General features: G+C 40.5%; 1 protein-coding gene across 1 annotated transcript in view; it reads right to left on the bottom strand.

The window, feature by feature from the left end:
- LOC141782330 (inactive dipeptidyl peptidase 10-like) overlaps window positions 1-15,200 on the bottom strand; it is a 114,166-nt gene extending 98,966 nt beyond the window's left edge. Inside the window, exon 1 of the mRNA XM_074658565.1 lies at window positions 14,845-15,200. Coding sequence (XP_074514666.1) covers window positions 14,845-14,901 — 57 coding nt within the window. The 5' untranslated portion in view covers window positions 14,902-15,200. The remainder of the gene's footprint in view (window positions 1-14,844) is intronic.
- Window positions 15,201-15,448: the final 248 nt, after the last annotated feature.

The raw sequence follows: 15,448 nt of genomic DNA, 5'->3' as shown, positions 1-15,448 counted from the left end.
TTTCGTGCAGCAGGTTTTCGCCTGTCAGTGCACATCCAACATTTTCTAACTACGCAGGACGTAGATGGGCGGAGAAAATGGAGAACTTTGAGGAGAATTTGAGAATGTCAGTTTGTCGCGAGGAGTAACCCGCACGGAGTATAAAAGATCCAAACGTTTCCTCGTCATGATTCTGTATCCTATCATGTCAGTGCGATCGTCCTTGCTTTAGGGAGCAGATAAGGACATAGAGCTATATATTGGTAAAGCACAGCAGGCATTCAAGATACAACGGCCTGTCTCGTTATCAAACCAGCTGTCCAACAGCACCAATCTACGTACCTTCAATACCAACATGTAGACTGTCCTGCTCTATGGTTCTGAGAAGTGGAAAACCACAAGCAAGATGCAGGTGTCAACAAATGCTTACCCTACATCCTAAAGCTATGGTGGTCTAAGCTAAGCTATCAAAACCACAAATGAACTGTGGAAGATTACCAACCAGGAAGATATACTATAGCTACCGCAGTCTAAAGTGGAAGTGGAAAGTGGAAATGGATAGGTCAGACCTTAAGAAGGTCACATATAATGTCCCAAAACAGAACCTGGATTACAATCCACTGGGAAAGGGGAAACAGGGTAGGCCAAAAAATACCTGGAGACGTTCCACACATCAAGGTTGGGAGAAAATCGAAGCAAGCTGGCAGGAAGTAAAAGCCCAGAAAAGAGTATAAGATGGCGAGCTCTGATGGACGTCCTATGCCCTTGAATGGGGTAAAGAGGTTTAAGTCAAATAATTCTCTATTTACAGTATATTATATGCCATTGATACATGTAGACACTTTCTTCCAGTACTAGTAATAGAAGGTATAAATACAGTACTTAGCTTGGCCTTAAACCTCAGACCTGCAAGTATGTCATTCAGGATTAGTCTCACTCACATGAGCTCAATCAGGAATTATACAGCATCTCTTTAGATATGCAGATGTGTTGTTGTATTGAGCCCACGACTTGTATAAATACCTGACAGTTTCGAAGTTATGAGAAAACAAAAATTATCATAATTGCATTTTGAATCTGCAGAGCACAAAATTTAATGACAGCTGAGAATAATTAATTTGTTTTGGGGAAACTGTTGGTGTGACCCAGTTCTGAAAGTTGGCTGGTTTCTCAAGGATGTTGTTTGTGTGAACAATGCACCACTCCTAAAAAATTCATTCCGAGGGGGCTTTCAATTAATGCCTGCACTTCACAGAGTGCATAAAGTTTTCACCAATTTTGAAAGGGAAGTGAGAAGGTCAATGACTTGCTCATAAATAAAGACCAAAGAGATCTCATCCTTTTCCCTCCCACAAAAGGGTCTTTATTAGCAAGGAACTATTCTTGTACTGTTATCTCTAATATTGCTTATGTTTCGAATTTCCTCACCTTGGAAAGCACTTTGTTTTTAAGGCTTTGAAAGTGCTATATAAATAAAAAAGAAACATTATCATTGTACTGGTAATGCTTTTACCTAATTTTAAGAAAATATCGCTGGCCTTAGACATTTTCAAATAAAAGGGAGAGACATTTAAAGCTAGACACTAGCAAGAGTAAACTACATTTTTTTAAATGATCCAACCAAAAAACCCAGCAGAGTTGCCAACTCTTTTCCAATGAAAGTAGCTTGCGGCACTAACTCCAAAATTCCCTAATAAATATATACAATTGTATTGATTTATTGATTGCTGTTGGGATGTAAAGAGAATTTCAACAAATATAACAAATAATGTTTTTGGAGAACACTACCAACCCTAGCTTTAAAGGTCACCTATTATGCAAAATGCACTTTTCCATGTCTTTTAAACATCAATATCTGTCCCCAGTGTGTCTACAAGTCACCATAGTATCATAAAAGACCATCCTCTCTCTTTTTCTCCTGCTCCGTTTGTCCGGAAATGGGTGTCGAAAAACGCTGCGCAGCTTTTCCTTCTCTTCTGACGTCGTTTGAGAAATGCAAGCCACGTGAGGGTTTCCTGGTCGAACCAGAGCAGAACCTTCAGTAGCTGACCCCGCCCCACAGCGCGTCACTGTCTCTCCTCCTCAACCGAACTTGAGCAAAGTAGCTCCTACTGTTAGTCTGCAAGAACCAGCAGAACAGGCTTCATGTACTCCCATCATCTAAATATAACATGTTCTTTCACAAAGGCTTTATGTAATTACACTGTTTAAACAGATGATATTTATATATTATATATATTTGATGTCATGCATGTAGCAGAGTACAGGTAGTAAATAGTGACTTGTAAGCAACACAACACATTTCTGTTTCACAGTCAAACTTTATTTGAGTTGACAGATGACAATATTAATTATTCACAGCATTTGTAATCATCTCACCTGTTAGTTAGTTATGTTAACATGGTACAGGAGAAAGTCTTCAGCTCTGGTAAACTATGGTAAGCTAAGCTCCGGTGGTCTGTAGTCATGGTAACACAGAGACAGCTACTACTGTAAATAATATACCATTACTCTGATCTTCCATACATTTATCTTTTAGCAGAAATAATGAACTGACTACTGTTTCACATCTTCTATTTTCCACCCTGATGGTCGCTGTGTTTACACACCGTGTCATAGCGGTAGCATGTAGCTAACCCGTTAGCATGTAGCTACATGCTAACGGGTTAGCTCTGTATCTCCCATCTGCTTTCAGCTATCTGCTCTCAGCCGTCTGCTCTCAGCCGTCTGCTCTCCTCTGGGATGATTCTGTCGGTCATTTCTCACAGATGGATCTGTAAAGACAGACGTAAAACAGAGTGTATGTTTACGGTTTACAGAGTTGATGCATGAGGTAAACACTGAGCTAACCAACAGAGCTATAAATAGTATTATTTACCTGAGAGAAACCGTCAGGAAAACCTGGAGTCTGGACCGCAGATGTTCATCATGTGTCGCCGATTTCTGATCAGATTCCTCCGGTAACGTGCGCTGGGTGAAGTTTCTGGTTTATAAACTTTAAAGTGGTTTATAAACTTTATTCTAGCTGCTATCTCTCCACTCGTCTCTCTCTCTCTCTCTCTCTCTCCGGAGAGCTTCTCCGGGAGGGAGGGGGAGGGTGACGCTGTTGTTGAGGACGTTTGATTGACAGAAAACGCTGACCAATCAGAGCAGAGTGGGAGGAGACAGGCTGTGAATCAGGGGTGTTCAGACAGAGGCTGAATTAGGCTCTGAGGCAGGCAGACTCAGGCTGCAGTATGAGAAGAATAAAGGGTTTTTTGAACATTGCAGCATGTAAACATGTTCTAGTGCAACATTAAAATACATCTATGAACCTGGAAATGAGCATAATATGAGACCTTTAAACTGTTTTTTGAGGAGACTTCACAAGAGTTCCTGCAATCAAAATAGAAAGAACGAGGTAATTATATTCTGAGGTTTGACATGAGGCCCTTGAGAGTGGCCTCATTTCCAACAAACACCAGACTATATATATATATATATATATATATATATATACACAGTATATATCAAGGTCGCTTGTGCGGATAAACTACACTTGATGTGCATGTACTCTCCATATCACACCACTGGTCTACTTTAGACCTGCAGACCTGCTTTATAATCAAAAAAAGACATGAAAATGTCACTTTCTATAATATGGGAACTTTAAAATGTCACTTGTCAGTAGATATGCTAAAAATATGGACACAAACAAAAGCAGTCTTGATTTCTGTCTTCAAAGTAAGAAGGCATAGAGAGCCAATCTATCTCAGATCTACGTAATGACTGTTGCGTTACTTAATTGCCATGTATGAACGTTAGTTTGCTCACATTTTCACCTACTCTTGTCTCCCAGAATAGAAACAGTTTTCCCACTCCATTTCAACATAATCTCCTCCATCGGCATTCATCAGAAAATCTTCCCAAACTGCGTATTTACTCCGTTGTATGAAGAGAAGCACACCCTGTGACTGACAGGAAGAGGTGCTGCCCCCTTGTTGAATGCTTGCATGATTGCTGAGTTTGGCTCACAGGATTTCCAGAGGGGGCAACCGCAAAGCGCTCAATTAGGTTTGCACGCCTCACTGACTGCTTTAAAGGAGCAGAAGAAAATACTGATGGAGGATTGGGAGCTTTAAGCTTCTTTATTTATTTCATTCAAATACCTTTGAGAAAAAAACTGTCAAAAATATTGAGAAATCAAAATGATCCCACAGACTAATGGCAACATATGTAAATATAAGCTATGGCTGATATACAGTATGTGTTACACTCTTAAGCACCACCTCCATTACTGTGTTAACAGGGTGGAACTGAACAGATTTACATTGATAGCAGATGTACAGATGTTAGGGTTAATCATGGTCTATAGTTGCATGAAGGTAGGAAGTCTCAAATTAGTTATGATACAGGCTTTGGGAAAACTAACATTAATGTACCGCTTCTGTCCGACTGTCACAGCGTGGATGTTGAAGTGATTTGTGGAGTCCCTAACTAAACTAATGGAGATTTATAAAGGTAAATTTGATTTCATGGAGCAAAGGCTTGTGGCTTTTACTTTCCTTTTTTTTCCCAAGTCCAAAGGTTGTTTTTGGAGCAGCAATTTCACTGAAAAGAAGATATTTCCCTCAGGGGTCAACACATTTTCACTCCCAACTTGTCAAATATCGATGCTTGGTCAGTGGCCCAAAGCTTCAATCTATGACGCTCTAAGTAACCCTCTAGCATCAATTATGGACTTGTCAGGGATGGCGTGTCAATATACACTTGTTACATGCATAGTGTCTTTTCAAAGTAAACTTCTGTCTTTACAGGAAGTTAGGTTTAAGCAACAAAACCACTTAGGTAGGGTTAGGAAACGGCTGTCATTGACGTTTACTTAACTGACGACTCAAGTGACGAGCGACTCATGTGACTCACGGGACTAACTATACTAATGAGGCATGTGACTAACCACTGATGTGACAAATAAGTCAACGTTGACTTTTGGTTTCAAACGGGACGCAAACAGCAGCCTCCTGGATGCTAACTTCCGGGTTGGCCTACAAAAATACGTCATCCCTGGAGCACTCTATAATGACGCGGGAGGATTTACATTGGAGTTAGTTGAAAGCCCGGTGTGACGCATACAGATGAGTTGGGAGTGAGAATGGATAGCAGGGGGTGGTAGAGACCAAAAACTGAGCTAAAAGAGTGAATATTGGACTTACATTCACCAGGCTCCTTAACTACTGGTTGTGTAAATTGGCAACAGTTTGTTAAAGAGTCTGCCATATCACCTAAAATGGTGATGATATGTCAATGTTGTGTTCACAACTGGTTTCCATAGCCCTAAGTAGCCAAAAAACAGGTTATTGTAGGTTTAAGGCTAAATTGATGAAGTTACCGGAATTTCATCATATCAAACCCCATTTTAAAGGAATGTGACAGATACATGTGTCATTTAAAACACAGTAATTCTGGGGCTGGTGTGCGCCAAATTTACCAGTACTGTAATCTTAAAAATCATAACTTTTGTATGCCTAATTGAGTCCCATTTGGTCCCAGCCATGTTTACATGTTTTAGCCCTGCTAAAACATGTAATTATGAAAAAAAACATACACAGTCCCGCCAACAGTATGCATTGAAAATCATCTATCTGGACAGCATGTAATCAGCATGCAATGAGGAGAACACTTCACACCTGCACTCTAGACAATGATGCAATCTATGAGCACTGCATGTCTGCCTTGCACCTGTCTTCTTAGTTTTGCGCTCCACACGCTTCAGAGAGCCAAGCAGGGAGAACTGCTGGGAAACTGCAATCGCAATCATCTCCTTTCAGAGCAAGACTCAGATTGGCTCTCCAGCTGTTTCACCTCCGTTACACCTCTTTCATGGGGCACTGACACCAAAAGACCAAAGCAATATTAAAACGAACACTGCTATAATTTGCTTTGACACTTCACTCAAAAGGGCTTAATGAACATCAGTCATCAGGGTAGAAATTGTGAACACGTGATTTTATAATTGGTCTTCTTCTGCTTTATGCTTCTTGGGTAACGGCAAAGGCAAAAATTATGGAAATGGGAGTTAGTCACTGTGTTCAGATTCATCTTATGACAAGAACTGCACTCCCATCCTGTCTTTGTTCGTTGTTTTCCAATTACAATGGCGCCATGAAATCTAAGAAGCTTATATACAACAAACCCATGATACAGCTGGCAGGGGTTGAGTCAAAGTTGAACCAATTTCAAGGATTTTTCTCATGACTTAATCATGTGGAGGACAGCCAACGCCGTAAAAAAAAAAGCTGACAGCTGGATTCCTCCTGCTGGCTGTAAGCAGTACGCTGCTTCTCTACAGTCTTTCAATAGCAATTCAAATCCTGTTGTGAACTTTCTGACATCTGTCTGGAACCATATATTTAAAGGAACACCGTCACATGTCGAACACTATAAAGCATTTGCAAAATTATAGGCCTTTGGCGTCTCTCAGGGTGAAAGCACTTTAGTTTTATACAATCTTGCTATCTTGTCAGTTATATGCAACAAGCCAGAAAATCGTCGCTGATTCCTGATAATGCTTCATTGTGAACAACAAATCCGTGTTGAAATCGGCGGGAGGAAATGTAGTTCATGTTGGCAGCATGGGAGCAACTAAAGTACAGTGGTTCCATTGGGTTACAATATGGTGCATTCAGTCTCTATTCAGTAAAAATGGGCATTGGGCAAAGGGAAATTATAAAATTATAGTGGTATGTTCAAATTAGGGCTGTCAATCGATATTATATTTAATCGTGATTAATCGCACATTAATCACACATTTTCTATCTGTTCAAAATGTACCTTAAAGGGAGATTTGTCAAGTATTTAATACTCTTATCGACATGGGAGTAGACAAATATGCTGCTTTATGCAAATGTATGTATATATTTATTATTGGAAATCAAATAACACAAAACAATGACAAATATTGTCCAGAAACCCTCACAGGTACTGCATTTAGCATAAAAATATGTTCAAATCATAACATGGCAAACTGCAGCCCAACAGGCAACAACAGCTGTCAGTGTGTCAGTGTGCTGACTTGACTATGACTTGCCCCAAACTGCATGTGATTATCATAAAGTGGGCATGTCTGTAAAGGGGAGACTCGTGGGTACCCATAGAACCCATTTTCTTGAGGTCAGAGGTCAAGGGACCCTTTTGAAAATGGCTATGACAGTTTTTCCTCACCAAAATTTATCATAAGTTTGGAGTGTGATTTAGCCTCCTTCCAGACAAGCTAGTATGACATAGTTGGCACAAATGGATTCCTCAGGTTTTTCTAGTTTCACTATAGCTTTAAAACTGAGCCCGCTACAACCTAAAAACTGCAAATTTTGTTATTGCGTTAAAGAAATTAGTGGCATTAAAAAGAATTTGCGTTAACACGTTATTATCATTTTAACTTTGACAGCTTTAGTTCAAATGTAATCTTGTAAAATTTAGTTTTTTGCCAGAAACTTGAATAAATACAGTTGTTTGAAGGAGATGTTTTCACAGTTTTTACAATGTAAAATAGATAAGATAGAGGGAATGTGCTATTGCACTGAAACACTCGGCCAAACATCGGACTACTCATTTAAGTCCAGCCGCCAACTTTATTATATGCATTTTTCATTCTAATAAAAGCTTTGATTAACAAGTTGTGATTCACTCTGCGTGTACATTTTATGACCACCAGCCTCCGCTTCAAAACAATGCAAGTATGATGATGATGATAGAGAAAAGTGCCTATCTGTCTGTATCAGATAGCCCCCACATACGCGTTATGAATGTGTGTGTGTGCGCTCAGCTGAGAGGTTGTGTGCTGCAGAATAGAGAGTGGAGGGTTGTCTTCAGTGTTTGACAAATATTAGCAAAATAATTGATGACAAAACACATTAATAATTGCATTGATTGAACAGACGGGACACCAGAAAACACCGATGGAAGCAACTTGACAAAAGTGCTGCATTTTCCATACACGTCACACAGACATTTATTGGCTTCATTTATTTATTTCATTGGGACAGCACAGCAAGTGCCGCGTCCAAGTAAAAAAAACTCTGTGGGTCTTAGCTCCAGAGAAACTATAGTGTGAACAGAAAGAAGACTGAGGCCCCATCCCAGCTGAAGTGGACCAGATAGAGAAATGAGTCCTCTTTCAAATGAACTGACAATGTGAACACCAAAAAAACGGAGTCCCTTTTCTTTTGGTCCACTATTTGGTCCACTTTAAGAGGACTGAGTTTGGTTTGTTTAAAAATAAATAATATATGTGAAAACATCCTTAGATACATCTGTGGGTTTTGCATGTTGGTAAAGCAACATTCTCACAGTTGATGTGTGTCTGAGCACCCCTGGAGAACATGGTACGGTGTCAGAGATTTCTTTCCATGTGATGGTTTTGGTGAAAGGTTCTTGTTCAGTCACATTCTCATGAAACACTCTACAGGGAATGAGGCGACAAGAGCCCGACTGTTCGCACATCTGTCCCGCAGTGGGAGCTCCCTGTGGTGCCTGGCTCTCTCTCTGGTGAGCCCTAATGTGCCGAGGGGGTTTCCCTTAAATTACACACTAGGCTGTCCCTGAAGACAGCTTTGTTACCCTGTGTTCATCTGTGTGCTTTGTCGGCCCAAGCAGGCTGCTTGCTCACTTGAGCGGACTGAATTCGTCATTCGTACCTAAAAACATGAGATGATCTTACACTTAGCCACATAAATACTGTATATGCATCTCTGTTGGCCAGATCACAAACGGGATTGCAAATGATGCTGATGCGGGCCAGTCTAGAAGGAGGTTGTAATGTTTGGTGACTGCCAAAAATGGCAGATGATGAATTACTTGCATTTGCGCTTAGCAGTTAGCTGGCTAACAACTATCTATAAGCCAACACAAACACACGGATAACTCCCTTTGATGGATTTTCACTGGCTCCCTCTACCACACATCAGGGAACGGAAAAATGCTGCAAGAGCTCAGTGCACCTTCTGTATAATCCTGTGTTGAGCCCTTGGAGCCCCTGTTGGTGTCGCTTAACTGAAACAGGGGAGAACAACGGCTGATTTCTGTGCAACTTCAGCTGCCCTTATCACAGGAACAGACACTGTAAAGCAGGGATTCTCAAACGTTTTGGGGCCAGGGACCCCTTAAAGGGGTTTCCAAGTACCCAACTGTCTGTATTCTAAAATATTTCAACCTAAGTACTTCAGACCTGTTTGATAGTGATAAACAGAAACACATTTCAATTTGAATCATGTTAACACCGCTTTGTTTTGCCCTGATATTTCGGGTGCTCTGTAATCAGATGTTGCTTTAGCTTGGCCGGCTTCATGGCTTCGTTAGTTAGTGTCTGAAGACGTATGACGTCTCCCGTCGCTGTCGCTCGATATAATGATCGATCGTCATATTTTCTCAATTTAGCTAGTTTGTGCTTAGCGTCACTTGAGGATGTTGACTGACTCAAATATTTCTCCATGCTCGCTCCAATAAGCTAAGCTAAGCAGCAGCAGGAACGGTTCTGAGTGAAGGGACTGATTCATGACAGATTGACGTGACGTGTCACAATCAGATCAGAGGTTCTAATTGGACCAAAGCTAACGTGGGTGGGAGTAATGGACACAATATGCTTGTTTTATTGGCACAAATGGTCCCCATCTGTAGATATGTATATACTTTTTAATGATACAGCAACATTTTATAATTAATAGCGCATTATTTCACGGACCCCATGACAGAGTGCCATGCACCCCATTTTGAAAATCACTGCTTTAGAGGCTACTTCCACAGACCACTTACTGACGTAGTTACAGTTGGGAGGATTTAAGATCATGTTTGTAACCACCTCAGGAAATGGTTTGAACAATCAGATTTCAGTCTGTCTGGAATGTTTTTTGGCTTTTTGGATAGCTTTCCCATCCTCCCAAGACACATGAAGTGACAAGTGTAAAAGGCTTTAAGTGTTTTCACTGCCTAACCAAGTCTGTGCGGCTTAGAACTATTGAACAGACAAACAGGTGACAAAACATAACAAAAGCGCCAAGCCAAACCTTCACCAATCCTGCTGCGAGCACAAGGCAAACACCCACTGTTGCACAACACCACATGCACCTTTTATCTGCACTGTTCCCCACAAGCACATGCAGTCCAGCCCCAGAGCCATTTTATATCCTGGTGACATATTGCTTTTGATAACAACATTCCTGCTGGGTAATCCAAGCAAAGTGAGATAATGGCAATCTACCGTTCAGTAAAAGCTGTGTGACCATTACTGTGGTTCGTACACAGAGACAAATGTTTAAGAAGCTCTTTCTTAGCTGGAAGTGTTGCCTTGAATACCTGGGTAATCCACTGGGAGAATATCACTCTCTAAACCAAAGACCCACTCAATCGTCTCTTCTTACATCAGTCTCCATTCTTGGCACAGAGTTAATGTTAGTGAGAAGCATGTTGGTCTGAGGAACTAAATCCTTCCAATTTGAGCTTCTCTGTAGGGATGAACCAAAACCAAACATGGTTTGATTCAGGTTGGGGATCCGTGTTTCATGTCCCCATCTCTCTCTTTCCCCTCCTTTCCTGTCAGCTCTCTAATGTATACTTTTCAATAATGGAATAAAATACCCCTATCAGTATAAAAGTTTAAAAGCACTGTGGTAAAAAAATCTGGCAATAGGTGTGATTATTTTACCTGTTTTTATTAAACAAAGGGACATTTACACCACGGGAATAAAAGTGGAGTGGAATCATCTAACTACATTGAAAACAACTTACTGTTTTAAAAAAATACATCTTGCAGGGTAATTCTGAAACAAAATCACTTCTTGAGACAGATGGCGGAGAAAAAGTAAGAAACTCGTAAACGGTGTTTATAATACACAGATTGTTCAGAATGTGTCATTAGAAAAACTGTTGGTCTCAAAAGAAGAAAATGTACAGCTCACATCCTCAGTTTAATGGATAGACTGGAGGAGGCATACAAATGAACAACTGAATAGTCCCCAGCAATGCATGCACATTTATTTCTCTCTCAAAGCCCACGGGGGCAATGTCACAATTGTCCTCATTTTCCATTTTCTGTAGCTGATTTTAATGGCTACAGAAATGCTGGATGTAATGAGACACGCACACAGTGTAGCATATAGCCAAGACGATTGAAATTAATTTCTGTTCCTCAGAGAGAAGCTATCATTTCACACTATTAGTGTGGCTCTAGAAATAGCAATGTCAGTTGGTGGGTCCATTGATCCATTAGTCTGTCAGTCCAACACATCCAGAGTGACTTTTCAACACCATTTACATGCATTGCCATTATATTTAGAACATATACATGGGATGGGGGGTTAATGACATTGATCCAATGACTTTCCATCTACTGCCACAACCAGCTCCACTTTCCCTCTTGTCAGCATATCATGTCATGACAGGATACCTCTAAAGCTAATCAAACTTCAAGAAGCTTCGGCTGTACTTTGAGTTGAATGTTAACATAACATGCTACATGTTAAAGCTTCAGTAGGCAGAATGTTTTTGGATCATTTGGCTAAAATTCCATAATAACCTTTCAGCATATTGTAATTCAAGTGTTTTGAGAGAAAACTAGACTTCTGCTACTCTTCATGGCTCTGTTTTCAGGCTTTCAAAAATTGAGCCCGTGACGGGCGACTTTGACCAATCACAGGTCATTTCAGAGAAAGCGTTCCTATTGGCTGTTCATTCAACGGAGGCTACTGTCAATCATGCACAAACTCCGATCAAACGGTCAATTTAGGGAGCGCTGATCAAATATGAATCAATATTATTAATAGTATCATATTATTTGTCTGTTACTGTAATGTTCTTGCCTCAAATGTTTTCAGAAACATCTTTTAGTGTACTGTTTTTCTGTAAAATGAGAAAGTTTGCTCCAGCTGGTGGGCGGTGCTTGGCATTTTATCAATTGATCTCAACATGGCTGGCTCTCAAACTTTCTCATTTTATAGCTAAACAGTACACTAAAAAATGTTTCTGAAAACATTTGAGGAGAGAAATAAGCATTACGGTAACAGAAGTTCGGGGGTGATTGACAGCTTCTCAGAAATGCCAAGACTCCAGATCCGCTCTGATTGGTTGTTTTTTTCCGGTCTGTGAAATCTTGCAGATGCTGTTAGGAGCACCGGAGGAAACTGAAGGACACAGATGCACATGACTTTTTTTTTTCAGATTACCTGTCTCATGCACTACTGTCAGGATATAGTGACTGTTTTATAAAAATAACTTTTTAAAATCATATTTGCACCAATTCTACCTACTTCATCTTTAACACGAGCTAAATAAGCTAAGAAGCTAATTGTTACATGCTTAATGTCAATTTGTCAACTTGATAAAGATCATTATCATGCACTATTATCATTTGCCTCAAACTGAAAACACTGTTATTTACACGTAGTCCTACTGTTTTTATGGCTCTCGCCGGCGTTAGCCGTGGCTGGAGGCATTATGTTTTAGGATTGCCCGACTGTCCGTCACATTTTCGTTAACGTCAGGAATGCCTTGAGGGAATTTCTTTAAATTTGGCACAAACATCCACTTGGACTCAAGGTTGAACTGCTTAGTGCAAAGGTCAAGGTCATTGTGACTTCACAAAACAGGTTAACTCAAGAATTGATATGCTAATTATTAGAGATATTCCGATGCCATTTTTTACTTCCTGATACTGATTCCAAATCCCAAACTTGCAGTATCAGCCAATACCGAGTACTGATCCATACTGATTATTATTATTATTATTATTTAACAGCTGTTTGCTACTGATCATGTATGGATAGCGGACAGTAGTTGCCAGTGGCAGCCATAATACATCCAGGGCGACAGATTAATTGATTTCCGTTAAGATGCTACTGTTGGATTACATAACAGTCAACGGTTTAGGGTCACACTGCATTTCAGATGTTCTGCTCCATCATGAACCGTCCTATTTTTTAAACAGAAAACACAGGTTTTATACTGCAATATTTACTGAAAATGACATACCATACAGCCAACAGTAGCTCAAACGTTCAGGCGATCTCCCTTCAGCCTGCTGTCTCCTTATTTAGGTGTTTGAAGTGAAATGAGAAGATATCATATAGATATCAACTCCTCATTTCAACTTCACTAATCAGCCATTCCTCGTCTGTTGCAGCGCTTTGCGAGTGACAGGAATAAATAGAAACAGAGCGTCTGACAAAAGTTCAGCTCAGAACAGCACGCCGTGCAGCGCTTCATCACTCGCTGCCAGTTCAGACATTCCAATAGAAATCAATGCAATCAAACTGTTTTAGTCACTGATGCTTGCTTGCGCTCTCTGTGTTGTACACATTACATTCCCGCTAGATTTTAAGTATTTAATACTCTTATCAACATGGGAGTGGGCAAATATGCTGCTTTATGCAAATGTATGTATACATTTATTACTGGAAATCAATTAACAACACAAAACAATGAAAAATATTGTCCAGAAACCCTCACAGGTACTGCATTTAGCATAAAAATATGCTCAAATCATAACATCGCAAACTGCAGCCCGACAGGCAACAACAGCTGTCAGTGTGTCAGTGTGCTGACTTGACTATGATTTGTCCCAAACTGCATGTGATTATCATAAAGTGGACATGTCTGTAAAGGGGAGACTCGTGGGTACCCATAGAACCCATTTTCATTCACATATCTTGAGGTCAGAGGTCAAGGGACCCGTTTGAAAATGGACATGCCAGTTTTTCCTCGCCAAAATTTAGCATAACTTTGGAGCGTTATTGAGCCTCCTTCTTGACAAGCTAGTATGACATGGTTGTTACCAATGGGTTCGTTAGATTATTTTAGTTTCATATGATGTCATTATCTTCACTATGGCTTTAAAATCCGCTACAACCTCAAAATCACAAATTGCGTTAAGCCATGCTGTGCATAGTGGGCTAAAATAAATCCTTTGGGATGAATAAAGTTCTTATCTTATGTTGCATCATATCATAATTTATCTCATCTATCCTATCTAATACTAACGTTGGCTTGCTGGTATGCTATCACATGAATGATGCTACCAAGAAGAGCTGAGGTTAAGTAGAGTTCATGCTGACACAGCTTAAGCTGACGAGTCTGACAAAAAACTGCTGCTGCTGACCATTAAACCCTGTTGATGTAGTGAACAATGTAGCGCCACCAACAGACCAAACTTTGCTGTTCATAAAACCAAGTCACTTGTTCTGTTCACTCCTCCAACAATTTAGTTTGCTGGTGTGTAAAGGGAGTTACAACTTCCAAGGATGCATATCCAGGCTACTTTTAGTCTGGTTGTTGGACCCTGCTGCTATATCTAAATGTCCTTTCAACACTGAAACACATGTTTATTCCAGCAACAACGTCGATTCCACCTGTTTCACATAAAGAAAGACGAAATAAATGCATTCAATATCAAGGTTTGATATTAAATGTTAATATTTGCCCTTCGCCTATTTGTCAGTATTCAAAATCCCATGAATCATTAACTCAAGTGGATGTGCTCCAGAGAGAGAGAGCGTGTCCTGTTTGTCCATGCCTGCCTGTTAAATCATTAATCTAACATGGTGCCTTGCACTGAAGGAACACAACAACAGATCAAATGGTCACACTGTGTCGGATAAGTATCACACACAGGGCTCACATGTCTTTTAAATAACTCACAGCTTCCTCCACGTGGTTTTAGTTTTGGTTCCTTGCAACTTATCCGAGCGGCTGCCAACTTTTGTTCCCCCGCTGAGAGTTTTGTGTCACACAAACACTTCTGAAAGTTAAACCCCAATCATACAAACAGCTCCACTCAATGCAACGTGTATTATACACAACGATGCAGTGCAAAGCAACAACCAGCACTGTTCTTCTTCTTACCTTCTCATCACTGGAGTACCGCCGGGTGTGCTGCGCTGCTCCCGCGCTCTGGTTCATGTTTCAGCACCGTGGACAGCTCCAGCTCCGGTCGGAGAAACAGAGAAGTCGATCAGTCCGCCGGTCGGTGAACTGTTTGCTGGGAGTGATCACTGAGACCAAACTGGCCGAGAACAAGGGAGCCACTGAAACTAGTTTTACTCGTTCGTTCAAAGCCAGTTTACTGGTTCGCCGTCTTCTCACGCGCGTCGGTTCTCAGCCAATGATGCCTTCCTTGCGCGTAAAGAGACTGGTGCGCCAGCTGTGAGTGCAAGCCAGATGTGCATTCATCCGACAGTAAAACGCTTCGGCCAAGTTAGCCCCTCACTAACCTAGATAGAACATAACAGGCTGTAAACAATGTGGCTGCCCGACGCTGCAAATAACTATAAAGCTTTATAATCCATCCAAAATATGTTTTTTTTTTTTTTATAAATCCTTAATCATTCACAGTTGCTGGCACAGGAATTGTTTTTTCTTTTTTTTTTCTTACTGAAATAAAAGCTGTTTTTCCACGTGGACTGATTGCATAACAGGATACAAGTGATGACAACAGCTGTTTATAAAG

This window comes from Sebastes fasciatus, chromosome 14 (assembly GCF_043250625.1).
Source record: "Sebastes fasciatus isolate fSebFas1 chromosome 14, fSebFas1.pri, whole genome shotgun sequence".
Classification (NCBI taxonomy): Eukaryota; Metazoa; Chordata; class Actinopteri; order Perciformes; family Sebastidae; genus Sebastes; species Sebastes fasciatus.
Note: the sequence above shows the minus strand (reverse complement) of the source record. Positions and strands in the feature narration are given on the sequence as shown.